This window comes from Camellia sinensis, chromosome 2 (assembly GCF_055761805.1).
Source record: "Camellia sinensis isolate YWXY chromosome 2, ASM5576180v1, whole genome shotgun sequence".
In the NCBI taxonomy this organism is placed as follows: Eukaryota; Viridiplantae; Streptophyta; class Magnoliopsida; order Ericales; family Theaceae; genus Camellia; species Camellia sinensis.
In genome coordinates this window covers 62,109,937-62,137,726 of record NC_138962.1, presented here as the reverse complement: position 1 = coordinate 62,137,726, position 27,790 = coordinate 62,109,937, and the positions used below count along the sequence as shown (strand labels likewise).

Here is a 27,790-nt window from a genome sequence, read left to right as displayed (position 1 = left end):
ATTATTTTCACGCCCATACCATCGTCGTACTGACCGAGTTCCCTCTCAAGGCCTTGTTTGAGCGCGCAGACTTTTCCAGCCGAATATTAAAATGGGCGGTCGAGTTGGGACAGTTTGATGTGAAGTTCCAGCCGCGCACCGCAATCAAAGCCCAAACCTTGGCCGATTTTGTCGCCGAGTTCTCACCTGGCACTCATCCGGTATGCCCGGTCGTCATTGCCGGGGCAGATGATGAGACGCCCACAATGCCAACCGAGGAACTACTATCTGCAGAAGGTCGCGCCGCGGCGTTAGCGCGCACCATCGAAATTCCCTCAGTTTGCACGGTAATACCTCCCGGTGTTGCGATGACGGAGTTGTGTATCACCAACCCATCCACTCTGTCCGGTACCGCATCACCAAGGGAGGAAGGAATGGTTCCACACAGCTCAGAACTTGATGATTCGCCTACGGACTTAGGCATTCTGAACCAACTTGCTGAGTCCGGTGCCGAATCCTCAAGGGGGGAAGGAATGGTTCCAGGCAGCTCAGAACCTGCGGCCGGCTTCACACCGCAACCTGGTGTTTCGCCTACGGACTTGGGCATTACGGACCAACTTGCTGAGTCCGGTGTCGAATCACCAAGGGGCACTGACTTTGAACCGGTCAACACCAAACTTGACACCGCACAGCCGAGCAGTTGTGATCCCATTGCCCTTCGCAACTCTCAGGACCCATCTGACTGCTGGAAGCTTTTCGTGGGGGACATGTGGAAGCTTTTTGTTGATGGAGCGTCCAACCGCCATGGTGCCGGCCTAGGTATTGTTCTTATATCCCCGGACGGCCTAACCATAGAGCATTCTATCACACTCGGCTTCCCGGCATCTAACAACGAGGCTGAGTACGAGGCGCTTCTTGCTGGGCTCAAGAGCGCAATCCAAATGAAGGCTGCCGAGCTTCTGGTATATAGTGATTCCCAGCTTGTGGTTAATCAAGTTTCCGGGATTTATGAAGCGAAGGACGACAGGATGGCGAAGTACCAAGCTCTGGTCAGGGACCATATCAAGCAGTTTGAGGCAATCAGAGTCCAACAGATTGGCCGGGAAGAAAACAGCCGGGCTGATGAACTCGCCGGCCTCGCTTCCATGGTAGATAGCACATCTCCAAACCCCCTGTTGATTGACTTTCTTCCGCGGCCAAGCATTGAAAACGCCGGGCAGACGGATGTACTCTGCGCCGAGCTAGGTCCTTCATGGATGGACCCATTGATCTCGTTCCTCAGAGACCGGACTCTTCCAGCGGACAAGAAAGAAGCACACAAAATCCGGGTGAAGTCCGAGCGGTTTTGGCTCTCTCCATCAGGCGCGTTGTATAAGAAGTCCTTCACCGGTCCTTATCTCAAGTGCGTGCACCCGAACAGTGTGGAGGCCTTCTTGTTTGAAATTCATGAAGGCAGTTGTGGCAGCCACGTCGGAGGTCTTCGTTGTAATACCCGTTTTGGTCTGATTTCTTTGGTATGTCGCCCTCTTGGCCGGCGTCTTTTTCTCCGGGATTCTGATCCCGAGTTTCCTTGTTGCAATTATCTTCATCGACGTCAAGGTCAACATGTTTGCCACTTCCAGTAGGGATGTCGTCCCCAACCTTTTATTTCTATCCGTCGTTGGCCATCTATTCTGTTTTCTTTCCCACAAACGGCGCCAAATTGTGGGTGTTGATTTTTGACCACACTACCAAACAAGTAATCAGCTGGAGAACACCGGCAGTATAGATTAAGCCCGAACGACCTATCACAGAAAGAAGAGATTCCGGCGGTAGTTCGTCCACCTGGGGGCACTCTGACGATAAAGTCAGTTATCTCTCAAATATAGCAAAAGTGCTTAACTCACTATTCAGAATACAAAAAATGTACTTTAGACCCACGAGGGTGTCTCTCTTTTATAGCCAATACTGACCTAATCCCAATAGAAGCCTAGGTTCAATGGACTCTGACTTAATGCTAATTCTGGACTCCTAGTTAGTTTGGGATAAACTTTCTACGAGTCTTATCTTTATCCAACTGAAGTCCTCTCTCATTCTAGAACTTTTGTCCCTTATCCGCTTATTTCGGATTTTGGTATCTTCGCAGATAATCTTGGCCTAGCCGAGATTATCTCGGCGTCATGATCAGAGCACGTGACACCTCGACTGGCACTTCGGTGCCATTTCGATCACGTGTTGTTATTAAAAAATTATATCTTTACAGAAATATATAAGAAAAAAAAAAGTAACTAATTATCTTTCTTTTTAAAAAAATAAATAATCAAAAAATAAATTTTAAAAGTTATAAAGGAAGAGGGGGGTGGTTTTTTTTTTATTTTTTATTTTTTGATCATTCAACGTGTCAAACCTTGAATAAAGTTGTCTGTTGACCGCCCGGGGGTGGTTTGGGTTTGATCATTCAACGTGTCAAACCTTGAATAGGGTTTGATCATTCAACGTGTCAAACCTTGAATAAAATTAGACAGTTCTCATTACATGGGAACACGTGCACGCTAGAAAAACCACCCTGCTTTTGCTTAAGAAAGTTGTCTGTTCAACGTGTCTGTTCAACGTGTCAAACCTTGAATATTCAACGTGTCAAACCTTGAATAAAATTAGACAGTTCTCCTTACATGGGAACACGTGCACGCTAGAAAAACCACCCTGCTTTTGCTTAAGAAAGTTGTCTGTTGACTTTGGGTCTGTTTGGCATATCCCACTTCAACCTGAAAGCGGGGTACGGCACCGTTTTGTTTATTATATTAAAAAATATAAAAAATTTAAACACATGAACGTGTCAAGCGGTCTTGCTTTACGTGAAAAGAGGGTAGACTGAGGAGTAGTTACAAACAAAATATAAATAAATAAATAAATAATTGAAATTTATGACGTAGTGCACCAATTTCACAGGCATTTAAGGATTTGGCTTCTTTTTCGTTCATGATCGGATTAGAAGGTATTGTTAAATTTATAGAGACTTATCACGGGTTTTTTTTTTTTATAATCTGAATCGTATAATGTGTAAAAATCATCGAGTACTATATACTTTTTAAAAATCACGTTGATCAGATATCGATAGATACATGATTAAATCAATTTTGTATAAAAAAATAGACAATAAAAAAATAAACGATTGACAAAAATTTGATTAGATGAAACAACTATCAATATCTAATTAACGTGATTTTTTTAGGCTATGTTTGGAATAATCTTTTTTAGTTATTTTAGCTACAAAAAGACAAAATAGATTAAAAAGTCAATAAGACAAAATGTCACATCCAAATCATAATCATTTCATTTTTTCTCTCATAAAAAATAAAAAAACTCACAACAAACGAGATTTTTTAGCCCCAGAAAATAGCCAAAAAGTTAAAAAGTAAAAAAGTCAACCCACATTCCAAACGAAAGCTTATAGGCAAATAGCACTTGACGAGTTCTACACATTAAACGGTTTGAATTATCAAAATGAAACAGTAATGGGCCCTCACGGGCCCAACAACACCCTCCAATCTAATCACGAACTGAAGGGAAGTCAATCTCTTTAAGATACTTAACTTTTATGAACTATCGGTACAATTTACCCTAAAGTCTATTTTTACAAGAAAAATGATTTTGAGACCAATAATAATATTATAAAATTCAATCTCTATACAAATTTTTACTTATTTTTTCCCAACTAATTAAACCTATTATTTTTTATAGCAAAGGTGAATTTTATTTCTATTTTTTTTCACCTAAACCCATTCACTACAATTGAACTCAACAAAGAACGGTGGGGTGTTTCAGTTATTATTTTTTATTTTTTTGTTCTGTTTATAGCTTCTCCCTTAATGTCCTAAAGTCAACTTAAAAGCGTTGTTCTACACTCTTTCCACCTAAAGCAAAACCGTGGCGTGTTTCAATTTAGACAGTTAAAATTTTCATTTAAAAATTGTATAGGAGAATGGTTGTTAAACTTAATAAAAAAATATTTTAGATATTTATATATATTTACATTAAGTTTAATAATTAAAATATTTCATTTTTTAGAGCACCTGTAGTGACGCGTAATTGACGTTTGTCTCAGTTATATTTTGATGATTTAAATCATTCATATTATAGGATGTATCGAGTATATCATTCATATAAAAATAAAGTTAATCTAACATGCGTAATCCCATAATCGAATCATAATTATTTTTTAAAAATTATTAAAATAATGTTAATTTTTTTTGTTAAACAAAATGTAGTTTAGTAATAGGCTATAGATGTCTCATTAATTTTATTTTTTTATGAATAATTTATTCAATAAATTTTATAATATAAATAATTTAAATTATTAAAATAAATCCAAGAGGCACTCTCACAGACTCACAGCACGGCGCAGTGCCTGGAGAACACCCTCCCCAGGTTGATAATAATGGTGGGTCTGGTCTGGTGGCGGACACAAGGGGGCCAGGAGACCCTGTACCCATTTCGAAAATCTTAATTAATATACTATACTTTATTTTATTTACAATTTGTGAAAGAGAAACACTATTTATATTGTATTTATGTGCACAAATGTACATAAGTTCTCATATTAAAGTGACGCTCAGATTTATAATTACCATCCATATGTGAAAGTTCTATGGATCTTATGGCCTTGTTTATGAAGCGGGTTGAATTAAAATAATTTATTAAAAGATAAAATAGATTAAAATAATTAATAAAATAATGGGGTTTTTTTTTTAAGGTCCCTGGTATTATGATTTTATAGCATAAAGGACACCAAATATTTTCATAATGTCTAAGGTCCCTCAACAATATTTTCATAATGTCTAAAGTCCCTCAACCTTGATCCAGAGAAATTTCAGTCCAGAGAAATTTCAGTCCAGAGAAAATTGGTCCAGAGAAATTTCAATCCAGAGAAAATTCATCCAGAGAAATTTCAGTCCAGAGAAAATTGGTCCAGAGAAATTCTGGCCCAAATTTCTCTGGACCAAATTTCTCTAGAAAGTCTACAGCAATTCTGAATTTCTCATAATTTCTCTGGCTCAATTCTTCCTAGAATTTCTCAGTATTTCTCTTATGCATTAGTTGAGTCCAGAATTTCTCTGGTCCAATTCTCTTCAAATTTCTCTGATTTGCAAATTTCTTTAGTTTTCTCCCAGAGAAATTTCTAGAATTTCTCTGGACTCCAAACCAGAGAAAAACAATGCACACACAAAACACATTAAATAGAGAAAGAGAGAGAGGGGTTAAACAAATGTTGATACCTAGAAAAATGCAATGAAGCCTATTACAGATTCAAAAACTCTAATTTGATCATAGAAATACTCTTGTAGGCCAACAAGTGTAAACCCATCTTCAATCCCAAGAATGATGAACTGAGGAGCTAACCAAAACACACTCATAGACAGATAACCAGAGAAATTTTCCAACCCAGAGAAATTCCCAGACAAATCTTTCTACAGTAGTTCTCTCAACCCAGAGAAATTCTGGACTCCACAACCCAGAGAAATTCCCAAAAAATACAGAAAAGACACAGAGAAAATCTCATCACCAGAGAATTTCTCTGGATTCAATCATAGCAATTTTTGCTTTCAGAAAATGAAGCTACAAGAAATAATGGGAAAGAGAAAATGAAGCTTCATAGAACATAAAAGAAGTTCACACAATTACAAAAAAAATGAAGCTTCATAGAACCTAAAAGAAATTCACACTATATATATATATATATACACACACATAATCAGCAAGAAAGCACCCAAGCACAGAGAGAGAGAGAGAGAGAGAGAGAGAGAGAGAGAGATGGGGAGAATGCAGGTGGTAGATGTGAGAGAAAAGATGATAAGAAGAGAAGGAGCAGAAGGAGGAGGATGTCCATACTGTGGAGGACCAGTGATGGCAATGGATTTTGATACCCATTTAGTAGTGTTTTGTGTTCCATTCCCTCACAAGACAAAGCGCAAATTCTATTGTTCCATTTGCTCCACTCGCTTATTTCGCTCCTCAGCCGCCCCATGATCTCATCAACCTCTAATTCTCCCATTACAATCACTTTTCTCTTATCTATTATGTATTCTGCAGTCTCAATATAGTCATTCTTGTATGCTAATCACCATTTGTGTAATAAAAACACCCGAGATTTCATGGACAAGAGAGCATGTTATACATATCACCTAGTTTCTTCCTATATAAAATGATATATTATTTATCCTACACATACACGTAACCTTTTATTTTTGAAATAAAATAACGAAACAAATTCAGTAACAAACAAACAAACGAACAAACAAAAAATTCTAAATGCAGGTAGAATGGTTACGCAAGAGCACTTCTCAGATCAAAATGTTGCGGCATGTCAATGCAGCCACTAGTCACCTCTAAACCAAGCAACAAATTGGGCCAAAATGATAAACATACAAATTGAGCAAACAATTTCAATTCACCTTCACAAAACTTTTCAAACCAAGTAACCCATAACAATGGCCCAATATTCGCATCACCACTTATCTTCACTGGACACAGTCACAATATTTAAACATTGATTACAATGGCCCAGCTGCCATTGATGTAGGAGAGAGAGAGAGAGAGAGAGAGAGAGAGAGAGAGGAAGCAGAGAGTGAGAAGAGAGACCAAACTTAGTTGAGGTGAAGTGATGAGATCGGGGGGAGAGAGAGGTGGGAATTTCTCTGTGATATATGGGTGTAGGAGTTGAGGGACCTTAGACATTATATGGGTATGGGTGAGGGAGGACCTTAGACTACAAAAGAATAGATTGTGGACCTAATCTATTACTAAAAGTTGGATAGGGACCTTAGACCGATTTTCCCTAAAATAAAATATCAAATTTAATTAATAATCATTTTATTTTATTTTTTATAACTATTAAATCAATTACAAAAAAAAAAAATTAACTTTTCAAACACAACTTTTTAAACCAAATTAAAATATGTAAACAAAGTATAACGCAACAGAATAAAAAATTATGGTCATACCTTATAAACAGAGTCTGAATTGAAGGATCTCGTGGGTAAATCACGTGCTTCCAGAATCTGATAAACCAACCCAGCAGTGAAGTGATATTACAGAATGAATATGACCCACACAAATCACAGTGCAAATGACTTGATCGTTGTTTTTAGGAGAGAGTCAGTATATGGGTAAAACTCAGATCATACGTTGTTTCTCTCTTAGTCACCCATAACCCATATACCAGATATATAATGTGTTATTATTATCTATCCATATCAGTAATGGAGATAATATCTGTATCCTGAGTGGTTATACTAAATAGGTTTGAATTCAATTTCAAAACCTATTTGGATAAGATTCAAATTCAAATGGTCATGCCACATGGGCGTCCATTACTAACATCTCCCACTCAATCTCCCCAAAAATGAACAATCTCATACTAGCCAATGCACCGTGCGACCGTTGAGAACACCTGCATGTGGGAGCTCTATACTAGAAACTCAATATGAGTCAGTATAGAGACATCAACCCAAAAAGAACAGAGATTGTGTCTCATATACCCCAGACTCATCTAATTACACCGGTCCAAAAAACATCTCTAATCCCTCAAAAAGAGCATGTTTGACCCTCTCAATTCTTGCAATATATTCACACTCAATTCGCTTTTCATACAGAGCGATGTGAGTTGCCGGCAGTGAATATACAACGGTGGTGTAATACTAGATGATCTTCCCTTTGCCCTCATGCCATTTAGTTTAGGATTAACCGCTTTTCCAGTGATGTCTCTTAAGGCCGAATCATACATGACCGCAGGCAACATACCAAAGTAGTAGAACATCAACCCCTTACCTTATGACATAGTCAAAAGTCACAAAAGGGTACATAAATGAAAGTCATATCAATAATGACATGTAAGACTCACACGGTGAGGAAACAGGGATCCATTCTCTCACCTCATTACTCGATCGCCAAGCACATGTAGCATGAATACATGTTACGGTGGAGTAACTCTTCCATAAAGAGTGACGTCATACTCGATACACCGTACAGATATTAGTCTAGTCGCTTTCTAGCGCCTAACTCGAATTCTCTATTTGCTCGCCTTCTAGGCGCCAAATGAGATATCGCATCTGGCTAATCATAACAGGCACAACATGGAAAGTGGTACTAACATCCATGTTTGGTCCTTAACATGACCTCATCTTGGTTATAACCAAGGCGACATACATAGTGGATAGTTTAAGCCTTTCTTGACTCCAAATAAAAATAAACCATCAGTCTCATCCTTGCTCGCTCCCAAGCGCCAAGGGCGATTGCTCGTGTGAGTGAGCCAATCTTGCCTGTTGACATAATCATTTGCTAATCATTATGACACAAACCATAATAGTGTCAACATCCCATCATCTCAAAATAAGTGATCGATTTAAAAAAAATTGATCACAGCTTGCGTAATTATAGATTCCAAACATAAGCCTTATCAGCACCTCTTGCGATAAGTATATACAACGGAATCTACCATGTGCACCTCACATGAAGTGATTCAAGATCACTATTCTAGATTCCAAACATAAGCCTTATCAGCACCTTTTGCGATAAGTATATACAACGGAATCCACCATGTGCGTTTCACATGAAGTGATTTAAGATCACCACCTCTTGCGCAATAACCTCTCTAAAGATATTTTTTGGTGACCAATTTGCGTTCATTCTTAATGCGCCCAACCAGCGCAGATGCGCCCAACTAGCACATTGAATCTTACAAGGAGCAAATTAATATGCTACTAGTAAAGCATTTTATCCACAGTCTAATGAGCAATGTCAATGTCTAAACAACTTAGTTGACCATTTACCAAAGATAACACTTATCATGCCGAATACGCCCACATAGCGTACTTTAGGCTCCCACAACAAAGAAAAGATCAAGGAATATAGGTCATCTGTTTCTCTCAAAGACAATCCGAGGATTCACTCAATAGCTAAGGCTCTGGCTTTTACCAATAGGTAAGTCAATGGATTTGCAATTTTGCATCTAGAATCGTTTTAGGATATTCCTTATGTAAGTCATCGAAGACAAAACATGAATTCTCCCAAAACAATCCCTAAGGATTGTATATCCGAGCATATAAATTACATCACCCATGTCCATCATATCTAAAATAGAGGACTGGCCACCCTAGGTGGTGACAACCCTATAAATTCCTGGCTCATAATGACTAAGTAAGGAAAAACTTCTTTTGAACCATTGATCATGCCTCAGTGGTCTTTATCGATCATCGTTTGCCTATCATGGCTTGACGAAATCTAAGAACCACTATTTGGATAACTGTTTTAGGCTGTAAAAGATTTATTGGAACTAGCAATCTTTTTGCGCTCCTAACTTTTCACCATAAAAACAGAAAGTAAATTCCTACGGATCTACTTATCCAATTCTCCAACGAGAAGTTGGGTCACAATGTCCACAAATCAATGCTCCGAACTTATGTCAATCATAGCCTAAGTCAAAATAACCTCACTTCCCAAGAGGAAGTCAAGGAGGAAGTCAAAATAACCTCACTCCCCAAGAGGAAGTCTTCTCATGGTCTACACTTTCCTCAATGGTGCGACTTTTCGGTATCTAGCGAGCCTTATGCCTCAACAATGACTATCCAAATTACGCATAACTTTAGAATAGTTTCGCGTCATAATGAAAAGTCAACCAAATTATAGAAATGGTTAATCCTCAAAGACTTTGTCTTAAACCGCACAACATTAATCCACTTTCTAAAAACAGGGGACTAGAGCCTTTGGCATTATCCTAGGCTCTTTATCATCTTGCGGAGCAATCATGAATGTTTCCTTCTCAATCAGCCAGTGATGACGTGGACAATTTTCACATTTGCTACTACGCAACTAAGAATGTAGAGTATTCTTTTCTAATGGAGTAATCCATTAGTAGGCACATTGCTTCCACTATCCCTAGGATATTGGAAATTTCTTTCCATTCTCAACTAGGCTACATAGAGCGCTATGCTTAGAATTCTCTATCTTATAGAGTTCTAAAAACTCTATTCACGTCACCTTTACTAATAAAACTTTATGTGACTTAGTTACACTACCATAAAGCTGCTTACCTATATGCACATGACCCGGAGGATTTGCATGACCGCATACAATAATGCGCCACACGACTCTTTGTGTTTACAAGACAGCATACAATAATGCGCTATAGAACCCTAGGACTTAACTTCGCAATCTTATGAGAAGTAAAATAAAGATAAGCTGCTTAACGGTTACAGATCGCCCATAGATGGCTCTCCGCTAACCTATTACTCAAAATTGGAATGTAAAATTTGATATGGAGGGCTCTTAGTTAGGGATATAGGCAACAAACTAGTGCAATTTCCAATTGGGAAACATCTTGCGCCATTATCCACCTAACATTAACAATATATAATTCCTTATCTCTACTACACCATTGTGTTGTACTAGGAATAATCAATTTTCTAAGCATTCATTTCTCTTCACAGAGTTTTCTAAAAAATAACTCAAATAGATACTCGCCATCTTGGTCAAAACTAAAAGTACAAAAGCTCTTACCTAATTGATCTCGACCTCATATGTGCAATGTCAAAAATCATCTCAAAACTTTTGACTTATGGGAGATCAAATAGTCTTAACTCAGATGCGTATCGTAATCTATAAATGTGTTGAGATTGAGGCTTAGCTATCATACCCTCACACATATCTAGTCACAAATATCATAGTGGACTAAATGCGCCAATACAAACAACCTTCTACGACTTTCCTACTTACTTGTGCGCACCCATTGCGAACAAAGTTACACATTCATATGAGAGCAGGATGTCATAAGCGAGTGGGCCCGAGAAGGCCTACTCAAACCATCGTGTCATCATCTCATTAATGCGATTAAGTATAATAAGCCACTGGTTCATGACCAATGTCATAAACTAATTCCAATCATCTTAATGTGTGAGTTCTCGAAGACAAGTTTTAAAGGTTTAGGCCCAACTATTACTCACGACTAAGTCATATTCACTAGATCATAAAAGGGATGTCATGGAGATATCAAGTGCGCCTAAGTCACAAATTTAACTAGTAAGTGCTAATCCCCTGCACCTTCAAGTCAATTTTATTCTCCATACACTTTACTGCATCTAGTTGAAAGATGACGATACTCCTCTTGCCATCTTTGTTTCTCGCTTCATAGTTACTTGCAATTAATTCTACTATCCACAAGAAGGAGGGAATAAGCTATCAACTATGACAGCTCCTGAAGTAACTTAAGCGCGAATTAGGCCAAAGAGTCTAATTCAACACAATGCTCTTACAAGCGATGCGTCAAATTCTTAGAATCATAACAACCTTGTCAGCCTTGATCTTTTCATCACTATGCCGCAACGTTTGCGCTTAGTGCTAAACGTTATTAAAAAAAAAACGTTAGCCTAGCTAAGGAATCATACAAAGAAGCCCCTCCTCATGTCTCACACTCAAGTGTGGAAACAGTAAGTGTCCAGACTTAGACAAGTTGGCAATGCTAATAGATTTTGCACCTTCTAAGCGCTAATCTTTTCACTTAGTGTTAATAGATTTTGTAGTTTCTAAGCGCTAATCTTTTAACTTCACGTGATATTTCAACGCATACTATTATAGTGCATGAAATCTTGCTCAATCCACTCCCAATAATTGGGTAGAGAGCAAAACACTGCTCATACTGACTACTCGTCTTACACTTAATGACTAATTTATTTAAGCTCGCATTTCTTGGATGACGTGACTCTTGAATGTTACTTCATCCAATGATGTAACATTATTTACAAATCAAATTACAAAGTCAATCCGCACAGCTCATTAGTCAAGATCATATACTGATCTATTGAGGGCTTACTAATTTCATAACTCCAAAACTCGCCAACTAAAACTACGTAGTATGCCGCTAACCATAGCGCACACATTAGTTTTTATTGTGCCAAACAAGGCAACAAAACCACGGCGACTTTGAGTCATGTTTCCTTACTTTGGCTCAATTAAGGTTTGACCTAAAGTCTCCAAGACTTTTGCTCATCTAAAGAATGGGATTAGTTTGTTCACATTTGAACATCTCTACTAAGTCTTGGTCAACCAAATTAACTTCCATAAGCTAAATCAATTTAGAGAGAAATTCGCATTAGGATTAATTTGATTAGCGTAATATAATTTTGCCGCAAAAATCTAAATTAAATAGTGACAATATTACACAAGTCGCAAGATCGAAAATCCGCTATACTCGTAATCATCTCTTGCGCCACAGGTGACAATTATCCAAAATTTAATTTAATTTATGCGCAAAATATTGGTTTTCGGGAGTAAATCTACAAAGATTTCTCTCAACCGAACAACTTCTCACTGACTATGGCATGTCAAAGCATGATAAATTCCATACAATAGCATCTTAATATAAATTTACAAATAACTCATGCTATATTCATTTAATAATGGAATTCAAATAAATAAATAAATAACTAATCATGCTATTCTCATTACAACATATTAGAAACTCTAGGAAAAAAAAAATAATATGCTGTATTTAATATTCAAATTATGCCATAACAGAAACTATATCACTTCTGAAATTTTCTGGAATTTTTTTTTTTTGAAATTTTCTGGAATTTTAAATAACTACTATACACACATTAAAATTAGAAATAAAAAATCCAGAAACTGATAAACTGAAAAAAAATTATTCCAGTAAACAGAAAAACATTTCAGAAGTCTACAAAAAAAATTTCAACCCCAGAAAATTATTTATGCAACACCAGATGCATTATAAACCAGAAATAATGAATTATTATTTCAGGAAAAAATATTTTTTATTTTCATAAAATTTTCAAAATTTTACAGAAGATAAAAAATTTAATTCTGAGTCTAACGGTACCAACCATGCTTAAAACAAAGCTATAACGAATTAATTATGGCAATTTAACGCGATTCAGAATTAAAAACAAAACAAACAGCACCTAATACATCAGTAGCCAAGCCAGCCGAGTCGGTGGAGGAAAACGGCGCGGCTCAGCGAGCCCGGCTCAACGAGCGGCTCGGCGCGGCTCGGAGCGCGACTTAGCTCGCGGCTCGGTGCGCTGCTCAACCAGCGGCTCAGAGCACGGCGCGCGTGCGTGGCGCGGAGGGCGCGCGCGTGGACAGCGCCGCTGACGAGCGCGTGAGGGCGCGTGCAGGCGCTTCGGCAGGGCATCTGGCGCGTGGGAGCGGGTGGAAACGGCTCACGGCGTCAGGTGGCGCGTGCAGACCATGCGCCGCCTTCCAGGGTGTTTTCTGCCGGACTTCTTTTTTCAAAATAAAACCATTTATGGTATGAAGAAAGACATTAATGAACATACAAAAATATATTTATGCTCCTAATCTGATAAAAGTAGATTTTTTTCTCCTCTACAAATATTCATGTATATAATGTATACATATACATATAAAAATATATACATGATTAAAGGAAACACGAAAATATCCATCAACTTGCTCTGATACCAATGTAAACAAAGTATAACGCAGCGGAATAAAAAATTATGGTCATACCTTATAAACAGAGTCTAAATTGAAGGATCTCGTGGATAAATCACGTGCTTTCAGAATCTGATAAACCAACCCAGCAGTGAAGTAATATTACAGAATGAATATGACCCACACAAATCACAGTGCAAATGACTTGATCGTTGTTTTTGGGAGAGAGTCAGTATATGGGTAAAACTCAGATCATACGTTGTTTCTCTCTTAATCACCCATAACCCATATACCAGATATATAATGTGTTATTATTATCTATCCATATCAGTAATGGAGATAATATCGGTATCCTGAGTGGTTATCCTAAATAGATTTGAATTCAATTTCAAAACCTATTTGGATAAGATTCAAATTCAAATTCAAATGGTCATGCCACATGGGCGCCCATTACTAACAAAATACTTAAAAAGTCAAAAACCTACAAAAAATAACTAATTTTTTAAACATTTTATTTTGGCATGGTTTGGCAAGTGGGTACTAACAAAATACTTAAAAAGTCAAAAACCTACAAAAAATAACTAATTTTTTAAACATTTTATTTTGGCATGGTTTGGCAAGTGGGTTTGGATAGGTTTGGGGCTATTTTAGCCACAATAGACAAAATAAGCTATTTTAGCCACAACAAACAAAACATCACATTCAATCCATAATCATTACACTATTCTTTTACAAAAAAAGTCAAAAAAGTTAAAAAGCTAAACAGTCAAAAAATCCTTCCCAAACTAAACTTTTTAACCCAAGTTAAAATAATCAAAAAAGCCAAAACGCCAATCTACTCTCCAAATGACACCTTTATTAGTTTATTCAACTTATTTGTCGAAATTTCTTTTTGTCAAATGGAGCGTGAAAATTCTTTTGGTGGTTTGTGGTTTGTTTGTCCCATCAATGTCAATTTCCTTGCGTTCAAAGCTCAAATCATCAATTTTTTTTTTTGATAAAAAAAAAAAGAATTAACTTTTACCAAGTGAGGGATCCATCACTAGAGTACCAATAGAGCGTAACCACACGCTTCAGCAGAGGACAGATTGTCAAAAAGAGTACAAGACGTGTTCTCTAAAGAAATTTCAAACACTCCCTCCCAGAAAGTAGAGTTATATTAAACATACGAATGAATTTATACTGTGCACAAAGTAGAGTTGCAACATCATAAAAATACAATTTTTTTACTACAGATTCACTAAAATGTAATTTTTTCTTTTTTTGAGAACATATTATTTTAGTAACTTTTTGACTTTTTAATTAAAATATAAGATAAAAAAATTAATATATTTAGGATAACTTTTTGACATTTTACGAAAAAAGTATATATAAAAAATAGAGAGTTTTTTTTTTTTTGGTATAAATTGTTGACTTTTTTACTTTTTAATAACTTTTTAACTTGTAAGCTAAAATAATAAGTTACCAAACAGGCCTGATTATTTTAAAGAATAATTGGATTCCTTCCTGCTCATAATTTGGGCTAAAGAGCGTTGTCCGAGTTTGTTAAACTTATCACAAGTCTCATTTTGAAGATCTGAACCGTTCATTTTATAAGATTGTTTGCTTATATCATCTCAAAAAAAAATTAGGCCAATCTAATAATAGTAAGCTACTCAATTTATTGAGCTTATCACCGAAAAATAGATGGTCTATTTTAACAAATATGATAAATTAAATAAATTATGATTATAAGATTAACCTAATTGTTTTTGTAGATAATATATACAAATGATTATACAAAATGAATGATTCAAATCATCGAAATGTTATGAGCCCATAGGTTGGACAACACCCCCAGTCCAAACTATGTTTCAGATATAGTTCACAAAAAAAGTTTTTTGTGTTTTTCAAAAAATAAAACATAAAAAATTAAAACAAATATGTCAATTTCACTTCCAGAATTTCTTGAAGGCCATGTCTTTATGGAAACCACATCTGCAGATTAAAGCATTTTAGGGGAAAATAAAGCATGACAAACCAACAGCAGATCAATGCCAATCCCAAAGAACAATAGATTGGCATAATGTTTTAATATCAACCTTAAAAACTTTGGCTAACATACACTGAAATCATATCTATGATAATCTTGACCAAACAGATGAGAATCATCATACAAAAACAATTAACATTGATAATTATAAAGCCAAAAAAGTATTTACATTGGTAACAACCAGCTTCATACAATCATTCAAATCAACTTTTCCCACTAACAAGTGTTTCCTAGTTGTATTTGTAATGAAAAAAAAAAAAAAAAAAAAAAATTTCTATAACTCAAGGAAAAAATGATTAGATTACAAAATAAAACCTTGGTTTATTCCGATTAGAGCACAAACATGATCAGAATGATCAATACAGCATCAGTCTATAATTCGGCATCCAAGGCACTTTGAAACAATCTTCCATATCGTTTGGGAATTTGAATGTATCATAAATGATTGAAGATTCTATTGTGGGGTATGATTGTGTGAGTATCGCAAACCTTGGACCTTGTTTAATTGATGAAGATGTAGTATAGATTATAAGCTAACGGCTTTTCTGCTCAACAGGCTGTTGATATGGATCGACCCAACATTTGTCGTCCTTCACTGCATTGTTCCATCTTTTCTTGAAAATCTGCATTTCCATAAAGGACTGTCTCCTCACCTGCACACATATCATCACTCAATGGTGCCCAAAGAACAGATGCAGATGAATGAAAACGGATGCGATGGAGAAAAATCATCAGTTTTCAGAGTAAAGGTCCTTACTATAAATAAAAAAACTGAAATAAACAAAGTGCTCATTTACACAAAAAGCCGGAAAAAAATCCAAGATACTAATGCAGCATATTTGCCATGAAACAAGAATAAAAAAATATCACTCCCTCGACATATTTTGCAATGACAACATTATGACTAGTGCAAATGAATATATTTCAAGACTAGTGTTTTTTTGGAGGGATATATTTCATGTATTCCCACGAAGATTTTCTCTAGTTCTGCATAACTTGTAAAATGCTCTTTCTAGTTCGATAATTAAAGATCGAAAAAAAAGAGCTTCATGTTACACAGTCTTGGGTAAAACTCAACTTCAAAAGTTAGTTGATTAGGTGGGGGTGCCCTCACTCTACCAAGGCAACGTGGGACTTTGCTTCACACCCTCCCTCACTTGCAACGTGCTCACCCGGCAGCACCTGCCACATGCAGGCCAGGGACACACACTAACCATCCTTGAGTTCTCCGGCTCTAATACCATTGGGTTGAGCTGAAAATGCCCTCACGCTTTACTTCACATTACTTTAGTACCAAGGTGACGTTGGACTTTGCTTCACACCACCAACATAGCATGTTCCAAGTTCAAAAACCATTGAGATGCAACTGTCCTTGCAGCTTAAAGCACATGATATAATATATATGTGCATAACTTCAGTTTCAATTTAAATGATTTAGTATTGTTTGCATACAGATCAAAAGAACCAACAGAATCTACAAAGTACTCTTAGAAAGAAGATACACTTTCCTATAGCGAAACCAAGGAACTTACTTCAGTTCTATTATTAACTCTGTGCAAGCCAGATGGTTCCTGCAATTTCAATGATGACAAGTTCTCAGTATCGGTTTAACAAGAAAATAAAATAAAAAGAATAAACTGCAACCTGGATCTGAAAAATTCTCTGTTTGAGACAAATGATCTGGTGATTTATAACTCAATTACATGAACAAGCACAAATAGTATTAGTAGGCAACCCAAAGGGCAAGGTTCATGCTGTGCATAATAGCATGATGGTTAGGTCAAATCAATTATCACTTTGAATTAATACGACATACTTTTTTTTTGTTCCACCTTCTGACACTGATTTTTTTGGGGTCAAATTACTATTTTTATTAAGACTATTATCAATTTTTTGGGTCATCTGACACACACAGTGAATCAATGAGCATTGTGACCATGGAGGAGAAGAAAAAACATCAGGAGGATGGATGTAATAGTGCATAGTTTTGATAGGTCCCTAACATGCCAAGTGCCCTTCTCATGCCAATGCAATGTAGGAAACCCCCTCCCCTGTTATTATTTTAGTCCGCTTAACATAAATGGGACTCAAAAATCTTGAGCTCTAGGGTGGGATACTTCCACTCAAAGTTTTAAAAAGCGGCCGCAACCATTACGTAATGTCGTTACGTAATGGTTGTGGTAGTTACCGTCACCCGTTACGGCCGCTTTTGTGGTGTGATTGAGATTCACAAGTTTGTTGGCCGTAGCAACTGCCGTAGTGGTTGTAACGGTGCCGTAACAGCCTGTTACGCACCGTTATGTAATGGTTCCGAACTGCTTCTTTTGAAGAAAAAAAAAAAATCTAAAAATGGGAGGAGAGAGAGAGAAGAGGAAAGATAAAGAGGGAAGATGGAGGAGTAACAGATAGAGAGAGAAGATGAAGAACATGTTATTGATTTGTTGAAACTGTAATACCTATGCTATTCTAATCAGCTGCTATCACTCAACCATTTTGTTTGTGTGAGTCTATCTATGTATTGTTTAAAAATAATAATAATAATAATAAGTGTGGTCATTATCTATTTAGCTTGATTAAAAAATATATATATATATATATATATATATTTAGGCTCTTATTTATTCTCTTAATTTTGTCATTATTTATCTTATATATAATAGTTAGTGATTGATTTTTTTGTAAAATCTCTAAAAAACATAAAATCTATAATTATATATTAATACATATTTTATACATGTCAATTTTTTTTGATTAGTTTATTTTATTTTTATTTACAAGTTATCTAAAAAAAGAATGAATATTAAGTAATTCAACCCCCCCCCCAAAAAAAAAATCTTTATAATTTATTTTTTAATTTTTATATGATTACATTAGCATGTATAATTTATTTTTTAAAACTATTCAAGTTAAAATTTACATATGCTTCCACAAGTATAATAATTAAAAAAATAATTTTATACATCTAAGTCCAATAAATTTTTTTTTTTTTGCCACAAGCGTAATATGGATTTATGACATATAAAGTCAATAATGATTAAAATAAAATGTAAAAAACTCATTTTATAGTAATTTAAAAATGTGAAATATATTGGATCATACTTAAAAATTTACAAAAATTGATCAATATTTATTTTAAAACCTAATAAATATGATTATGGAAAAAAAAAAAAATGCATATCGGTAAGTTTTTTTTAAATTGTGCGAAAAATAATAAAAATCCACAGTTTCGGTTACCGCAACTGTTACGCTACGGCCTTTACACCCTGCAACCACAACCGTACCATCACCACCATTACGGCGACCACAACCGCTTTTCAGAATCTTGCTTCCACTGGCTGGCTTGGTAGACTTACTCAAGCAAAGCCAGGCATATGCTTGCATTGACAGCTCATGAAGCAAGACTTGGCGTAATGGAACATTTCCATATAATAATTTTTTTGAAATTTTTTGGAACTTCAATGTAAAAATTTATTGGCACAATCATAAGACTTGCAAGAATCTACTGCCAAGTTTCCTATGGAAATGAATTGCTCACATAAACATGAGAATTACTTACCTTGGTGCCATCTGAAACACCGAGTGTTGGAAGACCCAAATGAACTATATACTCAGAGTCAACCACACCAACATTTTTTGTCCTATCACCCTGTAAAAAAAGTTGTCAACATATCACTACCGTCCACAAATCGAGAGTCATACAGAGAAGTTGTGGAATTAGAAAATTGCCTGTGCACAATAACCAAGCTGGAAATCCAAGCCCCATGCATGGATCAAGTCATTCTGTTGGGTTTAAAAAAAAAAAATCATTAGAAAACAATAACAGCAGAAATGGACAACATGCACCGCTTGCAAAAACAATCAGGGCATCTACTTTCCCTCATTTTTGACAAAAGCTGTACAACTATAAAGTGCCTACACTCCAAAACAGGTGTCGTAGTGGTGTCGGACACGACAGGGACACGTCGGACACGTATGGGACACGCCAGCTGCTGTTAAATTAATTTGTTTTTTGGGGACACAGCAGGGACATGGCAGGGACAAGCCAACTAATTTTCCTCCCTCTTCTTTAGTGCTTTTGATAGAAGTTGAATGTTGAATGTTTATAACTTTTTGTTTAGATTGTAATGAACTAATGATGTATTGGATGATCTTCTTGAGAATTGCTATAACACACTTATTTTTTCACCCTTTAATACCACCGAATCATATGTCAAAATATTATTTGTTTTCATTAGTTGATTAATAATTATTTCAAAACAAGAGAACCAATCACGAGTATTCATGTAGAAGAAAAAAAACCGGTGACATATAGCATTTCTTTAACTTCTTTGTCTTAAGTTAACTCTTTATCATTTTTATCTTTTTGATGGATGATCTATTAATTATTTAAATCTGGTGGGTTTTTTTTTTTATTTATTAATTAGTGTTAATTTTTTATTGTTTGTGGACATAATATTTATCTACGTTGCAAATAAAAAAATATTTTTTTATTGCCGTGCTTGTATCCTTATTTTTTTGAAATCACTGTCTCCCTTGTCTGTGTCTGTGTTTGTGTCCGTGTCCATACTTCTTAGGTGTACACTTTACACATACATATAAAAAAGAGACCCTATTTTAACCTAATAATCTAATTAAAGTGAAGAAGAAATCTCATAGAAATCATAATTCATTGATACTATTTTAGAACCCTCACCCATTGTTCCAGACAAATGTTGAGTACCAATTCACACATCATGATCATTGCATGTACTCAATCCAAAAGAAATAACCTATACCTGGAGCATATACCATGCACATCGCCAGGCTGCTCTTGAGAACACAGGTGCCATCATTTCCACCCAACTGCGTGACAAAATTTGTTTTATTGCATTAAGTATAAAACTTGTCTTTTCTCAAGACAATACATGAATTTAGTTCACCACGGAAAAAGTGGTTTTTCAGCAGTTAAAGAACCAATTATGATATGGAACAGAAAATTAAAGAACATTTTTAGGAGTTGTAGGCTGATGATACCCTATGCACGGAGGAGCTGTGCTGCGATCATCACACCTTCCACTGCCTTTAAGCTTATAGAACCTTCTGTTCAAGATGTAAATAAGAAAGGTTAAGATCGATTTAAGTGTCTAAATTTTTAAGAACAATGGCATATTTTGTCTAAAGAAAGTATCTATAATCCCCGTGATACGGCATCCATTATCCAATAACAACACAAGACATAATTCACCACACTTCTACACCTCGGATTACGTTGTCATAGTCAACTTAATCTGAAAAATTGTTTATGTTCCATGATCCAGCCACGATGAGAGAATTTCAATGGTCGAGCATTTCGATTAGGTCTTTTTGACCTGCGACATCTCCGAAGTTTCTTAGATACCTTGATCTGTACAGCTGGTCAGTACCCTTTGAGCTTATTTCCAAATTCCGATTAATTATAATTCAGATTACAGCTATACTCATTCAGAAAGCTCTGTTTCTCTCTCTCTCTCTCTCTCTCTCTCTCTCTCCCTTCAAGAGTACTACACTGACCTGTGCACTTTTGAATTCCTCCGACGTGCAGTAATTTGATGATGCACCTCTGACTTAGCAGGATCAAGTGCAGGCTGGGATATTTCAAGTCCTTCATCTTTGACAATAGAAAGATACCTGCATAGATTTTAATATGTTCAACATATGATCATGAGGTTTTTCATCTTCAAAGAAACCATATTCATACTATTTGAAGTGGAGTTTTGTTAAAAAATTTCCACGAGTTCAAAAAGGCTGTATTAGCATGGGCAAGATGTGAGACAAAATAGGCCGTAATATCACTATCTGGACTTGGCAAAACTATTGCCAGAATAGTCACAAAAAATATTAATGAGGAGGAATGTCCAGCGCCATTAAAGAGAAGCGCTAGCGAAATTTTCCTAGACACACTTGAAAAGTGTTTGCACAATGTTATGTAGCCTGAAAGTAACTACAAAACAGCTTATATTCTTTCTGGCCATGCTTATCACAGAATGAGATTACATTTATGTACATGTTTCCACACATCCAACCAATTGACTAGTTCACGCCATTTAGTTACTAGATACAAGAATGACCAATATTCCAGATAAATATTGTCATGCTCGGTATTATTGAAGTACCGAACCAGCCAAGCCTAAGTAAAAGCTTACAATAATCACTAAGGAAACTAAAATTAATACAAAAAAAACAAAATTTGCAAATCATACTAACCGTGCCGGGTCAAAATCTTGAACTCCAAGGTCCTCATCCCAAAGAAATATATAATCATATTCAGCTACTATGTCCGGATGTAAGAAACGCTTGGCAAACCACCTATGCCACCAGATGATCTTTATATATCCATAGATTACAGATACGTATTTTACATGAACACCCCACTTGGAGAGAAATGACTTGTAATTCATCAGGTAATTACCATTTTGTTTGATTCATGACAGATACATGTATGACGCGGCTACTCCACCCAAAATCGCGCCATTCATCCACAACATCATCGTAATGAAAAAGCATCACTACAAAATCACTTGCCAGAAACTGCAACAAAATGGTAGATGTTAGTCATAAATACAACCAGCAAAAGTCTGTGAGGTAGGAAGCCATTAGAGAGATATAGGCCTGTCACCTTTTCAACAATTTGTTTTACTATTTGTTTCAGCTTTATTCCAACTGCAATGGCCAATAAATTTACTGAAGGCTTTGAAGTGATCTGATTCAAAAAATACTAAAATAAGTATAAAGAAAATGAAAAAATAAGAAAGTTTTTGATTTATTTGAACCAAATAAAACTATCAGTGCCAAGAAGAAACATTTTCTTTTGCTTTCTCATTTGAATTTCCTTTTTTACTCTTTTTGTACGTAAGATTTGAAAATAAAACCTACACCAACCCCACCCTATTTGAATTTCCTTTTTTACTCCTTTTTTTTTTTTTTTTTTTTTTTTTTTTTTTTTTGTACGTAAGATTTGAAAATAAAACCTACACCAACCCCACCCTTTAAGGACCAGAAGTGCTCAGGAGGATTTATACAGAAAATTTTCTCAAGTCAGGCCAGTAATTCACGAGTCATGCTGTGCAAATGCTCAATAAAGAAAAAGAATAAACAATCCCCTAAAAACTTGTAAAATAAATTTTGATAACCATTAAATGTAGAAGATCTTAAACTATTAGTATATTAAAGCTTTCATTCTGACATTCATTGAGATATCCAGCTGCTGTTTCACATACATTTTCTGCAACAGGACCCCATAAAGGGCGCATTTCCAAGTTAGAATTTCTGGCAATAATTCCTTCTGGCAATGCCTCACTACCAACAGGCCTGCATTGATTCTAAAAGCAAAAGGGAATAAATTCAAAAGCTGGGAGATAAAAATATATATATATATATATATATACCAAAGAACTTACAAGCAAAATAGCAAGTACACTTTGTGAAAGAGATTAACCTTGCATTTATTAGATTGTGTATCCTGCCTTGTGTGATTCATTTCCTCCCCTAGTGATATCTGAGCAAGCTGCTGTCATCAGATTTATTCCTCGTAAATTATTTGTACATTGACACTTTCAGACATATTTGCTTAGAATGAGAGATGTTCAAGCAAATATAAAGTACCCCTCAAATACAGATTCTCAAACATACTTAAGTAAAATTTCCAACGGACTTGTTCGTCCACAAAAACAAAAAAAAAAAAAAAAGGGGGGGGGGGGGGGGAAATAGTCAGTTGTCCACAAAATCTAATGGGAAAATAACCATTAGTAACGTCTAACTTTGTGAAAATATAATTGAGGTAACCTTAATAGGATAATTACGAAACAAGTAATGGTAGCCATGAAACATAAAATAGGGAGTAAAAGTTGGTCAAAAATTCAAGTAAGGTTAAACCACTTCAGTCACCACATCAACAATAAGGATACACAACTGTTTAACTTGAATTTCTAGGATATGCAATTGTTCAAAAATGAAATAAGGATACACAACTGCGTAACCTGAATTTCTAGGATATATGCAATTGTTAAAAAATGATACGAAGTAATATTTATAGGATGTGCACTTAGTTCACTAAGGATAGCACTTGCCGGAGATAGTCAAGGATATGCATCTGGAACACCATTTTCAATATGGGATTGCTTATAGGGATTATAGAAGTTTAAAAAACTTCATCCACCACATTGGCAAAAATGTTTTCTGAAAGGGACAAACCTTATTGCATTCAAAGGATTGTCTATTTTGCCTTGCATTATTCATTTTCCATGTTGGTAAGATCTGCATAAACAATAACAAAATTTATGCATTGTCTGTTACAAGATAACTGAAACTTCTTAGAGAAAATTTTAAACAAGACTCATATATTATGCATTCTCTTCTGCGAAGTAAATGATTATAACGAAATAGCCATTGAAGCAATGATATGTACTCCTCTGTAATTTTTTGCAAGTAATGCACTCCCAATGAGGTAAGCACCACAAAACAACGAAGCAGTAATGAAGAGAGTGAAGAGACAAGATTTACTCTTTGGATCCGACAGTAGAGAAACCTGCAAAGATAATAAAAAATAAATAAAGAATAGTAAAAAATTTTGTACAATAAAATGTAGTAATAATAATTCAGATTGATATAGCATGATCCTTTTACTGTCTTTAGTGAGCAAATATTAGTGAGATGTCCCCATTTCACAATATTGCTACTATGGAAGCATGTCACTTATTTTAGATGGAAAGAACAATACAACAATAAACGGAAAAAGACAAAAACTCCATTTTTTGCTATTTCTAAATTATTTTAGAAGCTCAATTAGGTGTGTCCTACAAACAAATTTTTAAGGTGAAAAATTGCAAAAGTGTGTTTCTTTATAAGGTCCGGTTACTTTTTATTCACTTCAATTCCCTGTTTAATAGTTTATTTTAATTTTGTTAACTAATATCTGTTATACTTTCTCTTCTTGTTCCTAGCTTCTATTTTCATTATCGAAAAAATGTCAGATGCACCAAAAACTCATTTGCCAGCATTTTTGTTAGTCAACTATTAGAAACAAAACACAAGCTTCCACAAGTTCATCCAAATAGATCTCAATTAAGTGAGACAAACCACAAACCACGGTAGGGTTTGCACCAAGTAATCTATTCGTGGAGTGAGAAAGAGAGCATGTTGACCTTAAGAGCAGGAGCATCTAGATGTACACACAAATATATATTTAAAATGAGATTTTTATGCATCAATTGTTTATTATTAGGATAATATACTTAGTATGAATTCAAGCATGTGTCTTTTATATTTAAATAAACTAGGGCCATAACACGTGTCTATTTTTTCTTAAAATATAATTAACTTCAAAAGCAACTTGAAATGTTCGCCCGAGGATAACTAGTGTATAATTTACAGTGTTTGAAGCCGCAGAGTGGGTCTAACCTTTGTTGCCGCAACCTATACTATTATGTTAAATACCATGAATACAGAGAAGTGCCAGTTTTTATTTGTGAAAACGTTAATTCATCTTGAATCCACTGATTGCCTCATATGAATTTGTTTACATCAGTTTGCAAATTTCCAACAATTTCACCCACAATTTGCCAATTCGCAAATTAGAGCACAATTATGTATACATTTGTAAATCCAATGAAGTGTCCAACAAAAAAATTTGAAATATGTACAAAACGATAATCAAGACAAGGTTTTAGTGTACTGCTCATAAGACATCTAAAAGTTCACTGTATGCATATATGAAGACCTCCAAATCACCCGAATTCAGAACGAAAAAGGGGGGAGGGGAAGAGAAAGAGGTTCTTCCGGACCTTTGTTGCCAGAAATTTAAAAGGAAACTGAGAGAAATTAAAGATTTAGGTTTGGGATCTCTCATACTCAAATTTGAACTTGAGAAAAGTTGAGGGGATTGTGGGGCCATCATGGGTCCTGTCTTGATTATCTAAATTGTTCATTTTGTCAGGCACTTAATATATTTGATCAATCCGATAATTGTAACCTTTTTATTTTATCGCGTTTAGCTTTAAAAAAAATTAAAATTCGAACCATCCTTTTTTTTGGAGGCAAATACAATAATAAAATAAAAAGATTACGATTATGAAATGGACTTAGTTTTTTCATAATGATATACACGGATGACCCAACAAAGTGAACGGTTCGGTTCATTGAAATGGGCCGCAGTGGATCCATATGCCCCTAATTTGAATTTGAGAGAATTCCAACCTAAATATTTAAAAGTAACAATTTCTAGGATTGGAACCAAGCAGAACAAAATTGCAAAATTGAGTGTATATATACTCTTTTTTCTTACCAGGTAAGCAAGGTATGATAAGCAAACCGATTTCCAAAGAAAAAAACAAAACTTGAACATCTGGCAAGATAATAGCACAGGCTCAGCTCAGTGCGATAAATTTCAAATGTTTGGGGTATCAAATTATGGATTTTTAACTTTACTTTTTTCTTTCCTTTTCCTCTGTTTTTCTCAGCATCCAAACAGACGATGAAGCAACTTGAAACACACACACACAATACAAACAAATACCAATACCAATCTGTATATATGAACTTATGACCAATCAAAAAAAACCCATTCCAAAAAAACAAACAACAATTCAAGACAATCACAAAAAACAAAACAAAAATATAGAAATAGTGAATAGAGAGAGACTTACAGGATGGAATGACTTCATGTTGTATGAACTTGCCAAAAGAACATCCAAAGGGTGTCGGAAAAGGAGAAGATTGAAAAAAAATGGCTTTTTGAAGGAGAGGGAAAGTATGTATGTATGTATATATATGTAAAAGTAAAGGGAAGAATAAAGAGAAAGGTTACAGAGACAAGGCAATAAAGGAGGCTTGTGCAACGGTGAAAGGAAAGGAACACCGCTTTTAGTATACAATTTGAAAAGAAAAAATATGAAGAGAGACACAGAGAGAACAGAGGTGCCAAATTCAAAGCCAGCCAACCACCATAGACGATGCAGATACAAGATGAGAGAGAGTGTGTGTGTGTTTAGAGAGAGAGAGAGAGAGAGAGAGGGGGGGATAAACAACACTGGAATATTTGCTTTTTCTTCTTTGGGCAAATTACATATACACCCCTCGAGGTTTGACTAAATTACAGATACTCCTGAGATTTCGGAAATTACATCCCGCCCCCTGAGGTTTGTATTTTCATAACAATTTGCCCCCTGAGGTTTATATTTCATAACAAATTACCCCTTAATTTCTTATGCAAATATAGCATTCATGGAGGAATTCGTAATTTCTTAAACCTCAGGGGCATCTGTAATTTAGTCAAATCTCGAGGGGTATATATGTAATTTGCCCTTCTTCTTTTGAGTGGGGTAAATTAAAATATAACTTTATTTTATTTTATTTTATATTTTTAAAAATTTTATAATAAATGATCTTTGACTAATAAATTACTATCAAGTTAATTAATATAATAAATGATCTTTGACTAATAAATTACTATCAAGTTAATTAAGATTTTATTTAAGAAGTTGGTTATTTTAAATGGAAATTTAGTTTTTTTTTTTTTTTTTTTTTGTTATTTTAGCCTAATTAAAAAAATTATGTTTAGGTAGTTAGCTTTTTTTTTTAAAGTTAATTTGATGGTTGTGAAAGAAAAAATAAAATGATTATAAATTAAATGTAACATTTTGTATTATGGATTATTTTAACTATTTTACCTTTTAATAAGCTATTTTAATCGAACTTTTTTCTTAAATAAAGTCTAAATTTTTTTAATAAGATCATAAATATATTTTAATTAATAATTTAATAATTTTTATTATTATATAAAAGAGTAATTAAGAGTTTTATTTTTTTAATAATTAATTCTATTAAATAAATTTTTTTATAATGAAATATTTATAATTTTTTAAATTATAAGAAAAAATTTATATTTCAAATAAATTTTAGGGAGTGTTTTGTAATTTACACTTTTGAGTGGGAATGGGGGGCTGACTTACACGGTGGATGTAAGTAATCATGCGGAAGTAAGATATCTCTCTACTCGCGATAATGCTATAGCCACGTGTGTTTGCGTGGTCTCCATACTCAATGAGACTTTGATGGTTTGAAATGAAAAAAAAATTCCCCACCCACAAGGTTCGTGGGCGTTTAATATCTCAATTTTAATTTATTAATTTTAAAAAAATTAATATTTATTAATTTTTATTAATTTATAAATTTTTTTTGACTTCTCCTATATTTATTATCACACTATTTTTAACTGTTCTCATATATTATAGTTAGCGATGAAATTATTAAATTATTGTCATAAAAAATTTATAAAAAAAATTATATATTAAAAAAATATCTAAAAACAAATATAAATTT

At 34.9% G+C, this 27,790-nt stretch overlaps 1 protein-coding gene across 4 annotated transcripts; it reads right to left on the bottom strand.

Moving 5' to 3' along the window:
* Nucleotides 1-15,578: 15,578 nt before the first annotated feature.
* LOC114290614 (uncharacterized) lies at nt 15,579-26,532 on the bottom strand. Of its 4 annotated transcripts, none has more exons than XM_082914614.1 (15): nt 26,116-26,532; nt 23,880-23,999; nt 23,666-23,728; nt 22,911-22,979; nt 22,693-22,794; nt 22,092-22,175; nt 21,885-22,003; nt 21,680-21,781; nt 20,987-21,103; nt 20,471-20,536; nt 20,233-20,299; nt 19,184-19,237; nt 19,014-19,103; nt 16,990-17,028; nt 15,579-16,110 (listed from the first exon to the last, which is right to left on the bottom strand). In XM_082914614.1, the coding sequence occupies exons 1-15, from the start codon at nt 26,131-26,133 to the stop codon at nt 15,991-15,993; spliced, it is 1,230 nt and encodes a 409-aa protein (XP_082770740.1). In that variant the 5' UTR covers nt 26,134-26,532; the 3' UTR covers nt 15,579-15,990. The 4 variants fall into 4 exon arrangements, with proteins under 4 accessions (XP_082770740.1, XP_082770737.1, XP_082770741.1 ...); XM_082914611.1 differs by having other exon boundaries at nt 22,911-22,982; nt 26,116-26,522; XM_082914615.1 differs by having other exon boundaries at nt 22,911-22,982; nt 23,975-23,999; nt 26,116-26,520.
* Nucleotides 26,533-27,790: the final 1,258 nt, after the last annotated feature.

Coding starts and splice junctions, on each gene's coding strand:
- LOC114290614 (XM_082914611.1), bottom strand. Junction 22,983..23,665: donor AATCCTTTGAATGCAATAAG/GTTTGTCCCTTT, acceptor ATCTGATGACAG/CAGCTTGCTCAGATATCACT. Junction 19,238..20,232: donor GTGCATGGTATATGCTCCAG/GTATAGGTTATT, acceptor TAAACCCAACAG/AATGACTTGATCCATGCATG.